The 19,527-nt window shown below is 46.7% G+C and overlaps 1 protein-coding gene across 1 annotated transcript in view; it reads right to left on the bottom strand.

The window, feature by feature from the left end:
* The window catches only part of LOC144822537 (aldehyde oxidase 1-like), a 661,088-nt gene that overhangs the window by 19,736 nt on the left and 621,825 nt on the right, over nt 1–19,527 (bottom strand). The window contains exons 32-33 of the mRNA XM_078680183.1: nt 10,804–10,869; nt 9,851–10,039 (exon numbers count right to left, since the gene is read on the bottom strand). Of these exons, the coding sequence (XP_078536309.1) occupies nt 9,851–10,039; nt 10,804–10,869 (255 nt within the window). The remainder of the gene's footprint in view (nt 1–9,850; nt 10,040–10,803; nt 10,870–19,527) is intronic.

Genomic DNA, 19,527 nt, shown 5'->3' with positions numbered 1-19,527 from the left:
CAATTTTCACCACCTGTTTGTGACCGATGGACCCCTTTATCTTTGCCACCAGGTGCTGACCTGGCCTATCACACTCCCTATATACCTGTGCCACCCATCGCTTAGACATGTAACGTATTTCTTGGTCTGCTGTGTCATTGTATTCCGTGATGTATTCCTGGATGTCAGCTAGCATCCGGGGGTCCGGCAGAGTTTGGTACTCCCTCTCCATTTCCCACAAGATGGTGTCCAAAGCACTCAGTTGAGCACGGATTGAGTTTAGCACTTCCGATTGGAGCCCAATGCAGACACCCCTAATGGCAACCTTGAAGGCCTCCCACTGCGTACCCTTCTCCTTAACCGTGCCCCCACATTGGTCGCAAAAAAATGAAAGATTTCAGCTTGGACCCCATCCCAGAACACCGCGTCCAGCAGTGCTGATAACGGCAACCTCCACTGAAACTGGTGAGACGTGTGTGTGTTGAGATCACTACAGACATAAGTACCGGAGAGTGGTCTGATAGTGTTCGTGGCAACTGCTGAATCTCGACTATCCATGCACTAACTTCTTTCGTGCCTAACCAGTAATCTAGCCACGACCACATATTGTGGACATATGAAGTGAACATGCCCTCTTTTTTGTTATGGTGACGCAACCCCCAGGAATCCAGCAGTCCATATTCTTTCATACCCTCCCTTATTATTCAACCAGAGTTCTTAATGTGCTTGTCCACAGTGGCAGATCTATCCAAGCTAGACATTGAAGTGCCCTCCCCATGTTGCTGCTATCGGTGGCAATTCTCAGCAGCCTACTCCAAAGTGCCTCAAAGAAGGCGGGGTCCTCTACATTAGAACCATATATCCTTATTAGTGTGACTAGTGTGCCACCTAGGTTACCCCATACTAGCACATATCTACCCTGATCATCTACCTTGGAGTGTGTCAGTAAAAAGGGCGTCCCTTTCTTGACCAGGAGCAAGACGCCTCTACCGTTGCCGATTTGGTCCCTGCCCTTTTGGCTGCCTGCGTGATGAGGTGTGTCTCTTGCAAGAATGCGATGTGTATGGTCTGTCGATCTAGATAAGCAAGGACATGCTGGACTTTCTTGGGGTTATTTAACCACCGCACATTCCATGTGACTGGGCCATTGTGGTTGCGGGTAATCTGTGGCATTGTGTGTGGTTCTACACTGGCGATGCAGTGATAGGTCGTAGTACTCAGTAATGTCATAGGAAGCTGGAATACAATAAAACGCATGCAAAAACAATTGATGGACGGAATGTTGCACAATGGAAAAACATTCACCCCCAGTCACAGATCTGGGTTTAATCCATCGCTATTTTGCTCACCACACCACCCCAGTTCAGACATGGCCATATGCAAATCAGTCTTGACCCTGTGCCTCATGGGAACAGACGAGCCCGAACTGCCAAGCCATGTCTTCCCTGGACCGGAATCAAGCATCCTAGGACCAGTTTCTGGCTTTCAGCTGTCATCAACCAGGATAGCTTGATTCCAGTGGCATGGAGAGCACGGGACTCCCGTCTGAGCATTCCCGTCCCACTCGGGTGATAAATTCAAAAACAACAATTGATGGACGGAATGTTGCACAATGGAAAAACATCACCCCCAGTCACCGATCTGGGTTTAATCCATCATTATTTTGCTCACCGCACCACCCCAGTTCAGACATGGCCATATGCAAATCAGTCTTGACCCTGTGCCTCATGGGAACAGTCCAGCCCGAACTGCCAAGCCATGTCTTCCCTGGACTGGAATCAAGCATCCTAGGACTGGTTTCTGGCTATCAGCCGTCATCAGCCAGGATAGCTTGATTCCAGTGGCATGGAGAGCAAGGGTCTCATGTCTGAGCATACCCGTCCCACTCGGGGTGACAAATGCAAAATCAACAATTGATGAACGGAATGTTACACAATGGCAAAACATTCACCCACCAGTCACAGATCTGGGGTTAATCCATCGTTATTTTGCTCACCACACCACCCCAGTTCAGACACGGCCATATGCAAATCAGTCTTGACCCTGTGCCTCATGGGAACAGTCCAGCCCGAACTGCCAAGCCATGCCTTCCCTGGACCGGAATCAAGCATCCTAGGACCGGTTTCTGGCTTTCAGCCGTCATCAGCCAGGATAGCTTGATTCCAGTGGCATGGAGAGCACAGGACTCACATCTGAGCATACCCGTCCCACTCGGGTTGACAAATGCACAATGGCAAAACATTTACCCCTGACAGTTCGGGCTGGACTTTTCCCATTGGGCGCAGGGTCAAGACTGATTTGCATATGGCTGGGTCCAAACTGGAATGGCATGGTGAGCAAAAAAACAATGGATTTAGGCCCAGATCTCTGTACTCGAGTGAATGTATGACATTGTTCTGCATTCTGTCCATCAACTGTGTTTTTGCATACAATAAAACACACCAACATTCCACCCCCCTCCCACCGTAACTTTGCTAAAGCCATCCCTAGTAATTGAAACTAAGAATCCCAAACTGATAAACTGCATAGTGAATAATCGCTGCAAAGAAAACAAACACCCAGGTTGGAAACCATGTGGGGATCACCCTCACGGGGGTAGCTAGAGACCGGAAACCCTCCAGATATACAGAGGTGGCTAGGCGTCACTTCAACAGCTTAGGATAACAAGAGTGTGTTCTCAGTGTGGTACTGCCGAGGTGCTGCGGGGCTTGTCAGCATTCCCCTGCCAGTTATATGGGTCCAAAACATTTTAAAATAGGAAAAGAAAGAAAAGACAAAAAGAAAGGGGGGAATGTATGCCTGGCTCATCCCTAAGTAACTCCCCTCACGGCCATTTTTTTCTCCTCTCAAGGCTGTTGCCTTCTTTTTTCCAAGCGCCCTGAGACCTCTTTTGGTGAATTGTTGCGCTATACAAAAGCCTTTGACATTTGACATTTGACATTTGGGTCAGATGAGGCAATTGTTCGCCCAAACGAGGCATGAGAACTAAAATGCAGCAAAGTTAAACCAATATCACCCTGCACATTGAATCAGTCCCCAGCAGGCATCCATGTGAATCAGTCCGGATTAGGACTCACCCGGGAGTAGAAAGAGGGTTGTCGCATCATCAGTCCTCTGGAATGAAATCCGGCCTTGGGAGAGTTGCGGTTGGATCTCGTGATGGTCTTGACAAATTCCAAGGACGCTTTTGGTATGGTGAAAAGCTTCTACGTTCCCGCATGCTCTGTGTGGAGACGGGCCGGATATAACATTACCTATGCTACATCAGCCTCCTGAAGTTTCTTCTTCGCTGGTAGGTATTCCCGTCGAGCAGATTGCACAGTTGCCGTGAAACCTGGGTAGAAGTTGAGGTTGTTGCCTTGGTATTGGAGGTTTCCTTTTTCTCTCGCTAAGCATAGAATTGTGTCATGATCTCTGTAGTTGAGTAGTTTCGCGATTATTGGTTGCGGTGGAGCACCAGGGTGCGGATACTTTTGTAGGGTTCTGTGTGCCCTCTCTACAATTAGTACAGGGGACAGGCGCTCAGAGCCAAATGTGTCCTTGATCATTGTCTCTATGTAGCTCTCCGGCAGGCCTGTTATGCGGATGTTGCTGCGGCGTGACCGGGCCTCTAAGTCTTCATTTGTGGCCTGCATCAGCTTCAGCACCTTGTCCATATTTATCTCTTTTGCGGCCATCACATGCACTTCATCCTCGGCAGACGATATGAACTGTTCTGCTGTGTTTAATCGTGAGGCATGTTTGTCTAATTTCATTGCCATAGAGTCCATTCCGAGATTGAGGGCGTCTATTTTACCATCAATAGATTGCAGATTGTTTTGCATGATGAGCAATGTGGTCTCCAACGTCGTGGTAGCCTGGGTTGGCTGAACTTGCCGAGAGTCCGAGTGAGCATGTTGCTGTGCTCCAGGTGTGTGTCGCGATTCGAATGTGAGCCAGGTTTGTTGCTTGTCGCTTTTCCCCATGGTGGGTCTGTCTGTGGGTACTGCCAACAGCACTCTGGCATTACCCACAGCTGCTCGTCACTTATAGGTTTAGTAGCAGGAAGAAGCCTAACCAACGTCTTCGAGCAACACTGGGACCAGGTCCTAGGCATAGGCATGCTGATAATGGGACCAGACTCTGGCACACAGCAAGTCGTTGCCATCTTTCACTAGCCTCTAGTACCCCTACAGCCAATCAATCAAACCACAGGTAGTCGCCATGTCACTTTCGGAGGTTTCGTTCCAGCCCGGCCCGATGAGTCAAGCAAGGTCGGGGTCAGAGCTCCACGTGGGCCCCTGTCAGCGACCACACCTTCGTTGGTTTTTTATTTCCCCCTCGCTGTGGGTTGGAGGTCACAAGGACCAGACTCGTTCACGTCTCGCAGGGGCAGTGTCCAGAAAGCACACCACAGCAGAGCACCGGCACAGCCGTACTGTAGGGTGCCACAGGCCAAGTCACCCAGCTGGGCAAGAGCAGGCAATATCCTCCCGCTAGGCGCCCGACTTGGCGTCCAGCCCAAGCCCTGAACAGTCAGCCTATCACGGCACGGCAGCCCTAGATAAGGCAGTCCGTGTCCGGGCACCCGCCCCAAGCCCGATGCCTGCCTGTGGCACCCCAATACCTGGCACGGGGTCCCCAGGCACGAGGCGTAGTGGAGTGAGGCCAACAGCCTGGAGCCGATGCACCTGGGGATCCATTAGCAGCCACCCACCCGCTGCCCCCAAGCCCGCCCCATGCCCGAGTCTCTCACTGGGTGCTTCGTTCACTTCTCCTCAGTCCAGGTGCTCCAGGGCGTACGGTTCCACAGCACACCCCGCTCTCTCCGCTTGTCTGCCCTTCCTGGGCTCCTACAGCAGTCACAATATCACAGGCAGTGCAGGGGAGTCACCTTAGCAACATGCCAGTGCAGCACCGCCATTATGCTCACATCAGTTGCGGCAAGCCGCCCACCCGCATTTTGTCAAGAATACTGTGTGCACCTTGTTTTCTGCGATCGGAAATGCGTGCATTATATCAATGCCATACTTCACCATACATACATAGAAAGCTGCGTTCCATGAGGATATAAGTCGGATTGTTTAGCCCGGCCGGCAGAGATACACTAATGTGCAGCCATCTTGCCGTGGGCTCTCTAGTGCCCCCCTGCTTCACACTTGTGCTTGCTTGAGTGCTTGCTCACTAGACTGTGGATTCTTAGCTTCTCCAGATACTGCATTGTCTTCTTTAGAAATTCTAGATTCATTTTCATTCTGGCTTCTCGGTTTCTTTCCGAGTATAGTAGGCTTTGCCTACACACTAAGAATACCCTACACCAGCACCAATAAGACGTGCTCTTCACAGATATGCTCTTTGATGGTTCATTCCTTTTTGTGCTGATTGTTCCCTAAAGCGTTTCAAGGCTCTCTGGATGCCAAGCTAATGACACAGGGACATCCATAATTTTGAGATGTACTGAGGACCATTATCCAAAATGATTTTCGAAGGCAATCCATGAAATCAAAATATGTTAGAGTAGAAAATCTCAGCCATTTCTGACTCAGTTGGCAATTTTGAAAGACTAAATAAGTGTGCCATAGTTGTGGTATAATTCTCAGATGGAGACAAACCCACAATGAAGTCAGTAGATGTAATTTCCCATAGGTTAGAGGTAACTTTCGGCGTCAATAATCATCCTGCTTTTCTTTGTGTTTCAGATATATTTTGAGCGCAGACCTGTTAGGATTTTATCAATATTGGGACATCGCAGTGAAGAGAAGGTCACCAGAGCTTCCTTCTGATTAATTCTTCAGTGACTCTTTGACCTCTGTGTACAGAGATTAAGGCATCATGGCATAGTTGAAGTATAAGTCTTTGTGAATGTTCTGATGGAATAAAGTTTGTTTGTCTTGAACAAAAATCAAAACATTTGTATTCTTTTTCGGAAAACAAGGAAAATGCCTTTCTAGACTGTTTATTTATTTATTTATTTATTTATTTATTAACAGTTTTCTATAGCGCGTACAAGACCCATGGGTATCAGAGCGCTTAACATTACATGGCATGGGATGGAACAACAACGTATAGAAGTCAATAAGATCTTAACAACAAAAAACTTAATTAGTATTACTTTAGACCTAGTCTATAAGTAGCTAATATACGACTTTCTTTAAGGCTCTATCAATTCCATTCCTATGGTAAGTATCTAGTAATCACTTCAGTGATAAGTCTTAGGTGGCGATTTGTTGTACCTATGGGAGGAACTTACTCATAAGAAAGAACTTAGTTTCCCTCTTAAATGTGACAGAGTTTGTAATTTTTCTGATGTTTGCGGGAAGGGAGTTCCAAATTCTGGGAGCCACGCCTGAGAACATCCTCTTGTATGTTCTTTTCTTCTTGAAGATATGTGGTCTCAGGAGCAGATAATTGGCACTCCTGGCTGGTCTGTTTCTTCCTGCAATTTCTATTTTGTGGGCGAGATATCTAGGTGTGTTGTGATGAATCGCTTTATGAGTGATACATGCCATTTTCAGCTGTACTCTAGCTTCGTATGGTAACCAGTTTAAAGCTTTCATGTGAGGGGATATATGGCCAAATTTCCTCGATCCTGTAATAAGCCTTGCCGCTGCATTGAGGCAGGCTTTTAGGGGTGCTGTGGAGATTTTTGGTAGTCCTGCTAGCGTTGTACACCCATATTCAATCCTCGAAATAACCAGTGATTGCACAGCTAGTTTTAAGTCGGTCTCCGTTAGAAAACATTTCATTTTTCTCAACTAGTTCAAATGGAAACGTGCGTTTTTTGCCAATATTTTAATATGGGTTTTCATATCAAGGTTCTCATCCAATGTGATTCCGAGTGATTTCGCCGAGTCAACTAGAGTAGGGATGCAATTTAACGCTGTGAGATTAAATTGCTAAACTTCTTGATTCACTGACTCAAGAACTATAGAGGTAGTTACATAAATAAACAAATGATTATCTCAACAGTCATGAAATTATTTGATTCAGGATATTGCCTAGAGAGGGAATCAGCAATAACATTTTCAGAGACAGGATTGCCTACTATTCCGACATTCAGTCTGTTGAAGCACCTTTGGGTTTCTGTGGTCGTTGCAGACAGTTACCTGAAATTTAACTCCAAGTAAGAAGTGCCTCCTTTCAATAAAGGCTGTGTTTCAGTGCTTAATTTGTAACACAATAAGTGCAAGTGCCCAAAGCTCTACTCAGAACCCTGCAGCTGGTGCATTTAAATGTTGGTGTGCCGAATAACAATGCTGCATAGTCCTATTTCCACTTCACACTGCTTTAATTTACTACAAGACAGACTTTGCCCCATTATTGTACTCTTTTGGGACCTGCTTTCTCGCTTTGCGAAGGGTTTTCTATCTTTCTCTTCCTCCGACCTTATGCTTTATGTGTTTTCCCCTCCCCTGTTCACAGTAAATATCTGATGCAGATAAATAAGAGCCCGTCTACAAAAATTAGTGCCATGTTCCTCCACCAGCGACCACCAGCTCAAATTAAGCACTGCTGTCGTTATAAACTGACATTCATCTACAAAACTGAATAGTTTCTGTCTGCTTGTTAAAGTTTTCTGGAGAAGAAGGTGATTGGAAGTTCTTCTCTATCGTGACCAACTTGAATCAAGGCTGCTCATCTAGCTAGATCTGAGTCATTTGTCTTGAGAATGAAGGGCTTAGAGGCAGCCACATTGTTGTAATATTGGAGCTCAACTTAAATCTTTCTTAAGCCTTTCAAGAGTAAGGGTTACGCTGTTATTTCCCCATCAGATCGAAGAGACAAGCTTAGAGAAATTCTTGTTGAATTTTCAATAGTAATTTCCTAACGACTAAAAAGCTGTGAGTTTCTTTTACTGAAGTAGGAGTGGGCCAATCCAGGACAGCTTGAACCTTCCAAATGTCCATGGCTATTCCTTCAGAGGAAAGAGCATAGCCCAAATAGTCTATGGACTCTTTTCTAAACAGATATTTTTGGGGTTTGGCCAGCAATTTGTTTTCTCTAAGATGCTGCAGGACTTGTTTGCCATGAGATGGATAATCTGCCAGGTCTTTAGAAAAAACAAAGATGTCATCTTAGTAGACAACCATTGTCTGGAGGATCACATCTGAGAAGATAGTGTTCATAAATGCTGTAAAATAGCAAGGTCATTACAGAGAACGAATGGCATCACCCAAATTTCAAAGTCCCCACATGCAGCTACAGCCTGTCTGTTCGTGTCGAGTGGCCACACCCCCACCTTTTTTCCCAAAAAGAAGAGTGTCTGTCAGGCTGAACAAAGGTCTGCCTGACAGACACTCTTCTTGTTCAGGCGAGGCAGCCAGGATCTAGACATGCGCTAAATGCGCAGGCACCTGGCTCCCTGAGCTGAATTCTGCCAGGCTGTGGATTTCACATCAAAAAGGGCGTGATCTCCTCAGTCTGTCAAAAGTGCTTTCAGGCCTTCCCCATCATGACGAGGGAGGAAGTCACAGATAGCCTTGGACCAGGACACTTCAGTTTTAAGCCCTGATAGGCCCAGAGTCAAGTGCCAATCAGTGACACTTCGTCACAGAGTGGGGTGTGATCAGCAGTGGGGTGGGGTCAGAAGTGAGGGAATGCTGCATTTTCTCAATGGCTTACATACGGTCAGACAGTGACGGAAGGCAGCAGACCTATGAGGCTTCCCTCCCGGCAACCTGCAGTTAAGGAAAGTTTTATGTTTTTGGATGTTTGGTGCATGCGTGTATGTGTGTGTATAAATGTAGGTATGTGTATTTGTGAGTGAATGTTGTGAATGGGTTTGTCTTTGTGTGAATGCATGGGTGTGAGTGAGTATGTATGTGTGGCTCACCACTCCCTGCCTACTACAATTACGAGCCACCACTGCCCAAATGGTGTTCTGAATGCAGTTTTCCACTCAGGTGATAGGCTTCTCAGATCAGGTGATAGGCTTCTCTCAAATCCAACTTTAGGAACACTTTAATCATTTAGACAGCCTCCACAGTATCAGAAATGAGAGGTACGAGATAATGGTTCATGACAGTCTAAATTCAAACCTCTAGACCTGGAGACAATGCAATGCTAAAGTTCAGAAGTACCCTTCTTTTGATACAAAAAAGTGGCTCCGGTGAGGGATTTAAATGGAGTAATCAGAATATTTCTAAGTTAGCGTCAAGGTACTCCCTTTGAGATTGTCTTTCCTTAGGATACAAGGAAAAGACATGGCCATAAGAAACTATAGCCTCAAGAAAGATTTCAATGGCACAGTTAAAGCGGTGCTGAGGAGGTAACTCCTTGGTGGTGGACCCTTGCAACACATCAAGGTATTTATGACAGATGTCAGGGATTTTAGACAGTTGTTCAACTACCTGGTAGGAACTGTTACGAAGGAGTTCAGAACTTCAAGTAGAAGAAAGGTGATCAGCTGAGCTGGACAGTGGGATGCACAAAACTCTATTTCTAAGAAAAAGGATTTTGCAGACCAATTCATATAAGGATTATGTCTAGCAGGCCACTAGATACCTAAAATAAAAGGAAAGGGAGGAGAAGAAATTAAGTCATAGGCTAGTTTCTCCTAATGGGCAGCAATCTGGAGAGGCAAGGTTAGTGCTGACTAGGTTCAACAGCTTCTACTGCAACTGGAACTTCTTTTTTTAAAGAATGAAATTTGATGGTCTGAAGCCTATTGGACATTCATATAGACATTGGATAATTCATCGTCTACAAGAATGGGCATTAAAAGCTGGTTAGGCAAAATAAGTAGTTCCCCTAGCAGCAGGACGAAACTAGAGGATTTCAGAGGAAAAGCATAGGTGTTTGAATGCTAGCCACCTTTATTCCCTGTACTGGGGCAAGCTTCTTTCTAGTTCCCTCCTACTTAGGAAGACAAATGGGGCCCAGCTTTGCTTACCTTTGATGAGTAGATGGTGTACGGGTTTTTAGATGAAGCAAGCAGGTAAACAAAGAACTTCTCTGGAATATCAGCAACAGCAGGAATCTTGTACTGATCCGGTCCCCGAGTATACAGGGATCCCTCTGGGGAGTATTTCAGCTCTTCTAAGGTGTACAGTCCCACACCTTGCATGAATGCACCCTCAATCTTCAGGGAGAGGAAAAGTAGCAATAAGTGTTAACATTCTGTCAACAATGGGTTGAAACCTACAAAATCATCAAGTCCTGTGTTCTTCAGCCTGTCTTCACTCAGGGTAATCAAGGGCGGATGGAGGTTCCCACAGTGATAATGGGAAGGATGTATAATTGTACTCATGCCTGAAAATACCTTGAATAGATGTAATCTGCCCTACAGAAGCACCCAGATACAGACTGGTGATTTCCTTCCCCTAAATGTAACTAGAGTTTGTCACAATATAATGTACTCGCTGTCTTAAACAGAGACATTTTAGGACATTGGCAAAGTGGGTAATTCTCCAAGGCTCCCACCGCCCAGTGGACCCCTGAGAAAGATAACATGCTGTATATCTTACTTCTGTTTATTCCTAATACAAAATTGTTTGGCCAGAAGGGGCTTGCATTAGCAGAAAATATGTAATTAAAATGAAACTTATTCGAACAGGGCATCACAAAATATTTCTAGCCCAGCCCCATAAAATCCTTAAGATGACACTGTTCTTATGTATGAGTGTGCATTCTAATATAGATGAAGTTTGTCGTATCCATACTGGATTTTCATGAGAAACATTTACAGTAAATCTTCAGTGAACTCATTTATGTAGTCTATTGTACTCTAAAAATCTGGCATGGACACAACTCTCCTGGACCTACGTTAGACGCCCCATATGAAAAGCAGTACAAACAGGACATTTATTTAGAATAATAATTGTCAAATCAGCACGCACAACATACCTGCCCCACATCCACACCTGGGTTTATGCTGGCACCGATATCCATCACAATGTCCGACCTGATGATCTGTAAAAAAAAAATTAAACAAATGACACAGTTTTATGGGAGGGGATCTGTGGTTGAAGGGAGTCTGTGGCTAATGAGCCCAAGTCATTAACGTAATATATTCTTATAAAGAAAACATAAGCTGGCAAATAATTACAGACATAATTTCTTTTTTCAAATTGCTACGTGTATGGTGTGTAAGTAAGCTTGTTACTAAGTGCAACATACAACCTGGACATCACTTGCCACAATCAGAGCAATGATGCTCAGATGCGCGCTATGAGCAGGGGCTCAGATTAAGATACACTAATCTTTAATTCTGCAAAATTGCGCAGTTAACTAAGATTGCAAGCAGTCTTGCTCCAGGTATTCATCACCTCCTTTCTCAACTTTTATTCATAATGGTTGCATGCTACTGGTCCACACAATCGACCACCAAATGGCGATGCACATTGAACAGGAATAATGAAAGAATTTTCAGCGCTCCAGGCAAAAAATGAATTTTGTCTGCTTGTGCGCACGCTATAAACTGTAGAAAGTCAATGTTTGGGTGGTAATTTAGTGCAACCACTAGGCGGCATCCTAATGTTTTACTATGCCTTATGGAAGGTTGCTTTGATACTGAATCATGGTCTTTAGTGCACTGTCGTGATAAGGGTTTGCATTTACAGAGTATTCTGGGAATATTGTTGGTAGGTGCACAGGGCAATTGAAGAGCAGACAGGACTTAAGAGTACAGAACCTAATCGGCAATTGATGGCAAATTAAAGGCAAGACACAAAATTCCAGATTATCCTTGGGTTTGTTGAGTGTCTAGCAGTGAACCAAAGACTAGGGGCCAGATGTAGGTAAATTTTATTTTACCACCTCTTAAATACCGCATCATACCGACTCGGTATTTAAGAAGTGGTAAAATAAAAGTACCGAGATGTAGGTAAATGCAGATGTGCATTTACCGATTCGGAAACAATCGGTATTTACCGATGCGGTAAATACCGACCGGTAAATGCCCATGCATTCCTATGGGCTTTGAAGCCCATAGGAATGATTGGGCATTTACCGGTCGGTATTTACCGCATCGGTAAATACCGATTGACACAAGGGTGCAGGGGGTGTCACTTTGACACCCTCTGGCACCCCCAAAAGAGGCTCGGGTGCCATGTGGCAGGCATACCTGCCCTAAGGGCAGGTCTGCCTGTCATATGGCATAGGTGTGCATGCACACATGTGCAAGCACACCAGGATCGGTATTTTACCATCAAATAGTATTTGATGGTAAAATACCGATTTTTTAATGCTTGTGGGACTCAGAAGAGTCCCACTACATATCAATTTTCCCTATTCCGTAAAAATACCGACTCGGTATTTTACATATTCGGTAAATTTACCTATCGGTAAATTTACCGAGTCTGTAAAATACAGGGCCCTACATCTCAAATTGCATTTACCGGTCGGTAACGGCCGAATTCGGCCGTTACCGACCGGTAAATGCCTACCTACATCTGGCCCTAGATCTGTGCCATGGACCGTGACAGTAGTGAACCAGAGATGGACTGCCCATTCTCAGAGGCCTATGGATGACAGACAGGCACCTGCGGCCCCACCCCCATCACTGCCAATTCGCCTCCCTGCTCCCGCCTCCCGGCTGCTCCTCCCTCCCACCTACCCTTATATGGTGGCTGCTGCACGGCAGTGAGAGCGACCCTTGACCCTGCTTTCAGGCAGGTCGCTCCCCACCCGCACAGCTCCACCTGACTACGCCCGTGTTCCCAGCCCATCGGCCGCCGCTGTGACTGTGTTCAAGGCTCGCCGTAGGCTCTGCTCGTTTTTTCTTGTGTAATTGTATTGTGTGTACTTTATTGTAATTGTACTGTGCCTGCTTTTTGTTGCTTAGTGGTTTTTCAGTGTTTTTCCCCACTGTACCCCTCTTACCTTTTGTTTCCCTCTGCCGTTTTCCTCCCTCACGCTTTCCCGCCGCTGCGTCCCCGCCCTCCTCCCCGCTCATTTGCCTCCCCGCTCCCGCCTCCTAGCTGCTCGCTGCTCCTCCCTCCCACCTCCCGTTATATGGTGGGCACCAAAGGCACGCCTAAGGCAAGCCCGTCTGCGCCCGTCAGCGCCTGGACCGTGCCCATGCCAGAACCCCTGGCCCCCGCGAACACCACGACCCCCGAATCCGCTATGATGCCAGCACCCTCCATGCACTCAACCCCGTATGAGGTCACACCTGCTACCGGGCCACCCCAAAGAGCACCCAAAGACCCTTCTCCACCCGGAACTGCAGCTTCACCAGCATCCGCTCTGCCAAACCACCGCCCGGGAAAAAACCAAACTACCTCAGATGCATCCTCCTCAACACCCGCTCCGCCCGCAAACACGCCGTTGAACTCTGGGACCTACTCGACTCAACCTCCCCAGACGTCACCTTCCTGACGGAGACCTGGCTGAATCCCACCTCAACATCGCCATAGCCATCCCGAAAGGCTACAAGATCACCCGAAGGGATCGCACCAACGGAGTAGGAGGAGGAATCGCCATCATCCACAGGAACACTCTCAGAGTCTCGACCAACACCGCCGACACCCTCAGCACCGCCGAACACCTGCACTTCCAGATCCACACCGGCCCCAAGACCACCCTCAGAGGAACCCTCCCCAGACCCCGACCACCGTTCTGCGACTCCATCGCCGACTTCGTCAGTACACACGCCCTCGCCTCCACGGACTACATCCTCCTCGGGGACTTGAACTTCCGCCTCGAGAACAACAACAACACCAACTCCACCACCCTAGTCGCCAACCTCGCCAACCTCGGACCCAGACAACTCTTCACAACACCCACCCACGCTGCCGGCCACACGCTCGACCCCATCTTCTCCGCAAGCCCCCACGTCTCCTTCAACGACACCACCGAACCCCACTGGACCGACCATCGCTGCATCCACTTCACCTTCAGGAAGTCCACCACGCACCACTGCACCCCACAGATGCCTCGCCGCTGCTGGAGCAAAGTCACAGATGACCAGCTAACCACCACCCTTGCCCAGAGCCCACCCGCCGACCCCACCGACCCCGACACCACCGCCTGCAACCTCAGACAGTGGATCTACGACTGTGCCAACACCCTCGCCCCGCTCAAGAAACCCTCTAACAGTCACACCAGCAAGAAAGCCAGATGGGTCACCGAAGACCTCCAGGCCTCCAAACGAACATGCCTAAAACTGGAGAAGAACTGACTCCACGACCTAACACCGGACAGATACGCAGCCCACAAGAACGCCACCCGCAGACACCATCACCTCCTCAGATCTGCCAAACGGGCCTCATTCAAAGACTGCCTAGACAACAACGCACATAACAGCAAAGAGCTCTTCAACATCGTGAAGGGACTCTCCAACCCCAGCTCCAACACCAACAACATCCCACAATCACAAGACCTGTGTGACTCACTGGCCTGCATCTTCCACTGCAAGATCTCCGACATCCACGACAGCTTCAACGTCACGACTGCCCCGACAACCACTGAGACCTCTGCCCCCTTGACCACATCAGCGACGACGATACCTGCAAGATCATGAACACCATCCACTCCGGATCACTGTCAGATCCATGCCCACACCACATCTTCAACAAAGCCAGCACAACCATCGCACCCCATCTCCGGAAAGTAATCAACACCTCCTTCGAGACAGCAACCTTCCTGGAAAGCAGGAAGCACGCCGAGATAGACGCCTTACTCAAGAAACCCAATGCCGACCCCAAGGACCTCAAGAACTTCCGGCCCATCTCCCTGCTCCCGTTCCCGGCGAAGGTCATCGAGAAAACCATCAACAAACAACTGACCCGCTACCTCAAGGAGAACAGCATCCTGGACCCGTCCCAGTCTGGGTTCTGCAGCAACCACAGCACCGAAACCACCCTCATCGCCGGAACCGATGACTTCAGGACCCTGCTGGACAATGGAGAAACAGCGGCCCTCATCCTCCTAGACCTGTCAGCCGCCTTCGACACGGTCTGCCACCGCACACTACAAACACACCTCCACGACACCGGGATCCAAGAGAAGGCCCTGGACTGGACCACCTCCTTCCTCTCCGGCAGAACACAGCGCGTCCGCCTCCCCCCTTCCACTCCGAAGCCACCGATATCATCTGCGGCGTACCCCAGGGCTCATCCCTCAGCCCAACGCTGTTCAACATCTACATGGCACCTCTTGCCCAAGTCGCCCGACGGCACGACCTCAACATCATCTCCTATGCCAATGACACCCAGCTGATCCTCTCCCTCACCAAAGACCCGCACACCGCCAAAACCAACCTCCATGAAGGAATGAAGGCCGTCGCCAAATGGATGAGGGACAGCCGACTGAAGCTGAACTCGGACAAGATGGAGGTGCTCATCCTCAGATCCACCCCCTCGGCCTGGGACGACTCCTGGTGGCAGACCGCACTGGGAACAGCTCAAACACCCACCGACCACGCACGCACGCAACCTAGGGGTCATCCTCGCAGATCATCGCTGTCTCCTCCTGCTTCAACACCCTCCGCATGCTCCGCAGGATCTACAAGTAGATCCCCACTGAAACGAGAAGAACTGTCACCCAGGCCCTCGTCAGTAGAAGGTTGGACTATGGAAACGCACTCTACGCAGGAGCGTCAGCCAAACTCCTGAGATGGCTGCAATACATCCAGAACGCCTCCGCACATCTGATCCTTGACATCCCCCGCCGCAGCCACATCACACCCCACGTGAGAAACCTGCACTGGCTCCCCGTCAACAAGAGGATAACCTTCAAGCTCCTCACCCACGCACACAAAGCACTCCACAACACCGGAACAGCGTGCCTCAACAGACGACTCAGCTTCTACACCCCGACCCGTCAGCTTCGCAGTCCCCCGCATCCAAAGAGCGATCTCCGGCGACAGATCCTTCTCCCACCTCGCCGCCAAGACCTGGAACACCCTCCCCACCCACCTACGGCAGACCCAAGAAATACTGACCTTCAGAAGACTCCTTAAGACCTGGCTCTTCGAGCAGTAGCAGCACCCCCAACCCCCCCAGCGCCTTGAGAACTTCACGGGTAAGTAGTGCACTTTACAAAATAATATATATATAGACATATATATATATATATATTACCTACTGGCGGTCGCCAGTAGGTATATATAGTTAGGATTTTTTCTCTATGGGATTTTTGAAAATTCTATGTCTAATAACTTTGGCGTTTGTGGACGGAATTGGCTGAAATTTTCAGGAAAATGGCACATTTTGTTTCTGAGCAGCCCCTGAAAATTGGGGGGGGGTTCGTCCAGGGGGGGTCGAGAAAAAAGGGGGGTCCCAAAACGTGTTTTTAACATTGAGTTTTCCATAGGGCGGTTGGCCTCACTTTTAGCCCGAACGGCTGAATGGATTTGCACGAAACTTGGCAAAATTGTAGGGACTGGTAGCCCGATGTGCCTTTTGTAGGTCTCAATATATGTGCTACAGTGGATTTTGAGAAATTAACGTTTAAAAAAAGATATATATCTGTAACAGCGGACCGGGCAGCGCTCAAGTTCGCGTACTTTTCGCGCAACGGAGCTTTGTGAAGCGAATCTGATTGGTTCTCCGGCGTCTGTAAACATTCCACACAGTCCGTAGTGGCCGCCATCTTGTCTCTCGGTAGGATCGAGAGACAAGAGGAGGCCAAAGCGAAGGGGCAAATGACCATAAGGGGGCATAGTAGATCCTCCCTGACCTCTTAGGTTTGATGTACCATTTTGCCAAGTTTGGTGTAATTCCGTTCAGCCATTCAGGCTGTAGACGTATCTAAATGTCAATAATCGAACGGCTGAATGGATTTGCACGAAACTTGGCAAAATATTAGGGACTGGTAGCCCGATGTGCCTTTGCTAGGTCTCAATATATGTGTTCCAGTGGATTTTGAGAAATTAACGTTCAAAAAAAGATATATATCTGTAACAGCGCTCCGCTTCGCGTACTTTTCGCGTTACGGAGCTTTGCGAAGCTGATTGGTTCTCCGGCGTCTGTCAACATTACAAACAGTCCGTAGCGGCCGCCATCTTGTCTCTCGGTAGGATCGAGAGACAAGAGGAGGCCAAAGCGAAGGGGCAAATGACCATAAGGGGGCATAGTAGATCCTTCCTGACCTCTTAGGTTTGATGTACCATTTTGCCAAGTTTGGTGTAATTCCGTTCAGCCATTCAGGCTGTAGACATATGTAAATGTCCTATGGAAAATTGCATGGGGAAAACACATTTGAAAGTGTTGAAATTTAGAACCAATTAAAATGTTACTTTGGTTTTGTATTTGTGTGTGATGAAAGTTAATTGGTTATGTATATATCTCAAATGAGAGGAAACCACAGCCATTTTGTGATACTACTGTCTGAGGTACATTTGTGAGGAATTTTTGGTGGTGAATTTCTGGTGTTTGATTTACACAGTACTAACACTTCTCCTACTTTTAAAAAGGTGAGTTGTTAATTTGTAAGGGGAACTATGTTGTACACTTGAAGATAATTTGAAAAATGTTTTCTGTTATTTATTTGCAGTCCTTCTGTTATACTAAATACTTGATAAAGTTAGTTTTATATTATGTATTACTAAAAACGATAAATGAAAGTGATTATTTTTTTCTGCAATTTACAGCAAGCAATTTCAAAATAAAATGGCTCACAATGAAGAGACCGTGGCAATTTCTTTTGCATTGTCCACTACATTGATTGAAATTGAGAGCACCAATAATGAAATATTGTCACAAGGAGGAGAGGACTTGTATGATTTCATTAGATTGATTGAAATTGACAGCACCAATAATGAAATATTGTCACAAGGAGGAGATGACTTGAATGATTCCACTACATTGATTGAAATTGAGAGCACCAATAATGAAATATTGTCACGAGGAGATGACTTGAATGATTCCACTACATTGATTGAAATTGACAGCACCAATAATGAAATATTGTCACAAGGAGATGACTTGAATGATTCCACTACATTGATTGAAATTGACAGCACCAATAATGAAATATTGTCACAAGGAGGAGATGACTTGAATGATTTTTTTGATCAATCTGTTGATGGCGAATTTATCGAATGTTTGGAGACCATAGAGTTACAAGAATCATCATTGCAGACTTTTAATGAGGAGATTCCAGATGAGATGATTGAAGAGGAAATTGCTGATGAGGACATGTTACTAGTTCTTTCAAATTTAGAAAATTCTGAAGAATAAATTTATATTTAGAAATCAAAAATTGTTTGAGACATTATTCATTTTTATTTTTAATTTATGAGGTTGTAGCGAAGTGATTGTAGTATAAAATGAGACTTATAGTATAGAGTGCAACATTTTTCTGTTACATGGTAAGTTTACTCATATTTACTTCCCTTCTCCCACTATATTATCTCCAATGTGTATTTGACATCTCTTCTTCATCTCCGGCCTCCTTTCTCTCACTGTGTGTCTCTGATGCATCTTATCGCTGCTATTTTGTGTAATTACAGAAGAGAGTAAAATAAAATAGTTCGGAACGTGAAAAGGGGGCAAAGTAGAGTACCCCTCACCCCCTAGGCCTTCTCAGGCGGTCCCAAAAGGATCAGTTTCTGCTTTCCTGAGAGATTATGGTATGAGTTCCATATACCACAATAATTTGCATTACAACATGCAAGATATATATCTCCTATTACCAACTTTTGGAGATATCCGCGCTAACCGCGAATATCTCCAAAAAGTAACACCTGCCCTGAGCAGTTCTTAGCCATGTTATCCAATGGGAGGTGGATAACATGGCTAAGAGCATTAGCTCGGTAATGCATGAATATCGCTGACTTTTTAGCGATATTCATGCATTGCGGCCGTTTTTTATCGCATTTGCGATAAACCTTGATAATAGCAAGGTTTATCTTCGATAATTTCTGACGATGCTTAGCGGTAAAAAATTTGTTGGTAAGCATCGTTAGCGATAAATATCGCTTAACTTTGGTAATATGCACCAACGTCTGTTAACGTTCGATTCGAAGGAAATGAGGAAGTGTTGAAAAACATTGTTTGCGCCATCTTGCCTTTTTTGAAATGCCACACTTTTGTCGTGCACGGCAGCCATTTTAGATGCCTTGACCAGACCCACTCTCTGCACGCTGTCGATTCGTAGCATGGCTCCCCACCCTCGCAAGCATCTTCCCCAGGCACTGGTCACCCCCGCTCTCTGTCTTATGCATGGGCAATAAACCTCCCCCCATCTGCGCTGCTTTTCCCTGAGAATCACACTCTGTGCCCGCCCGACACCTCCCTTTCGCCCTATTCACTACCGCACCCTCTGACACTCCTCTTCCTCTGTGTCCGATTGTCCAGGCTATCAGCTAGCCCTGCAGATGTAGTTTATGGCTCCAGCTGTAAAGAATCACCCCTCTTCAAAGGAGTTATAGTAGATCAAGGCCCACACCCGATGAGATCCGTCACACCACACGTGTTCCTACTATCTGAAAACCATCCTGTATTGTGATTGGGGAGGGGACCGAGCCTGAAGCGGAAGATTCTAGGAATGACTCTTTGTACATCAAAGTTTTTACAATTATGTGTCACATTAAAAATATATAGCACTCCAACAAAGTAGTAGGAATATAAAACTTTAATAACATATAGATATATACAACAAAACAAAAACAGTAAAAACATT

This window comes from Lissotriton helveticus, chromosome 3_1 (genome assembly GCF_964261635.1).
Source record: "Lissotriton helveticus chromosome 3_1, aLisHel1.1, whole genome shotgun sequence".
Classification (NCBI taxonomy): domain Eukaryota; kingdom Metazoa; phylum Chordata; class Amphibia; order Caudata; family Salamandridae; genus Lissotriton; species Lissotriton helveticus.
The sequence above is the reverse complement of the archived record's forward strand: the minus strand, read 5'-3'. Positions and strand labels throughout refer to the sequence as shown.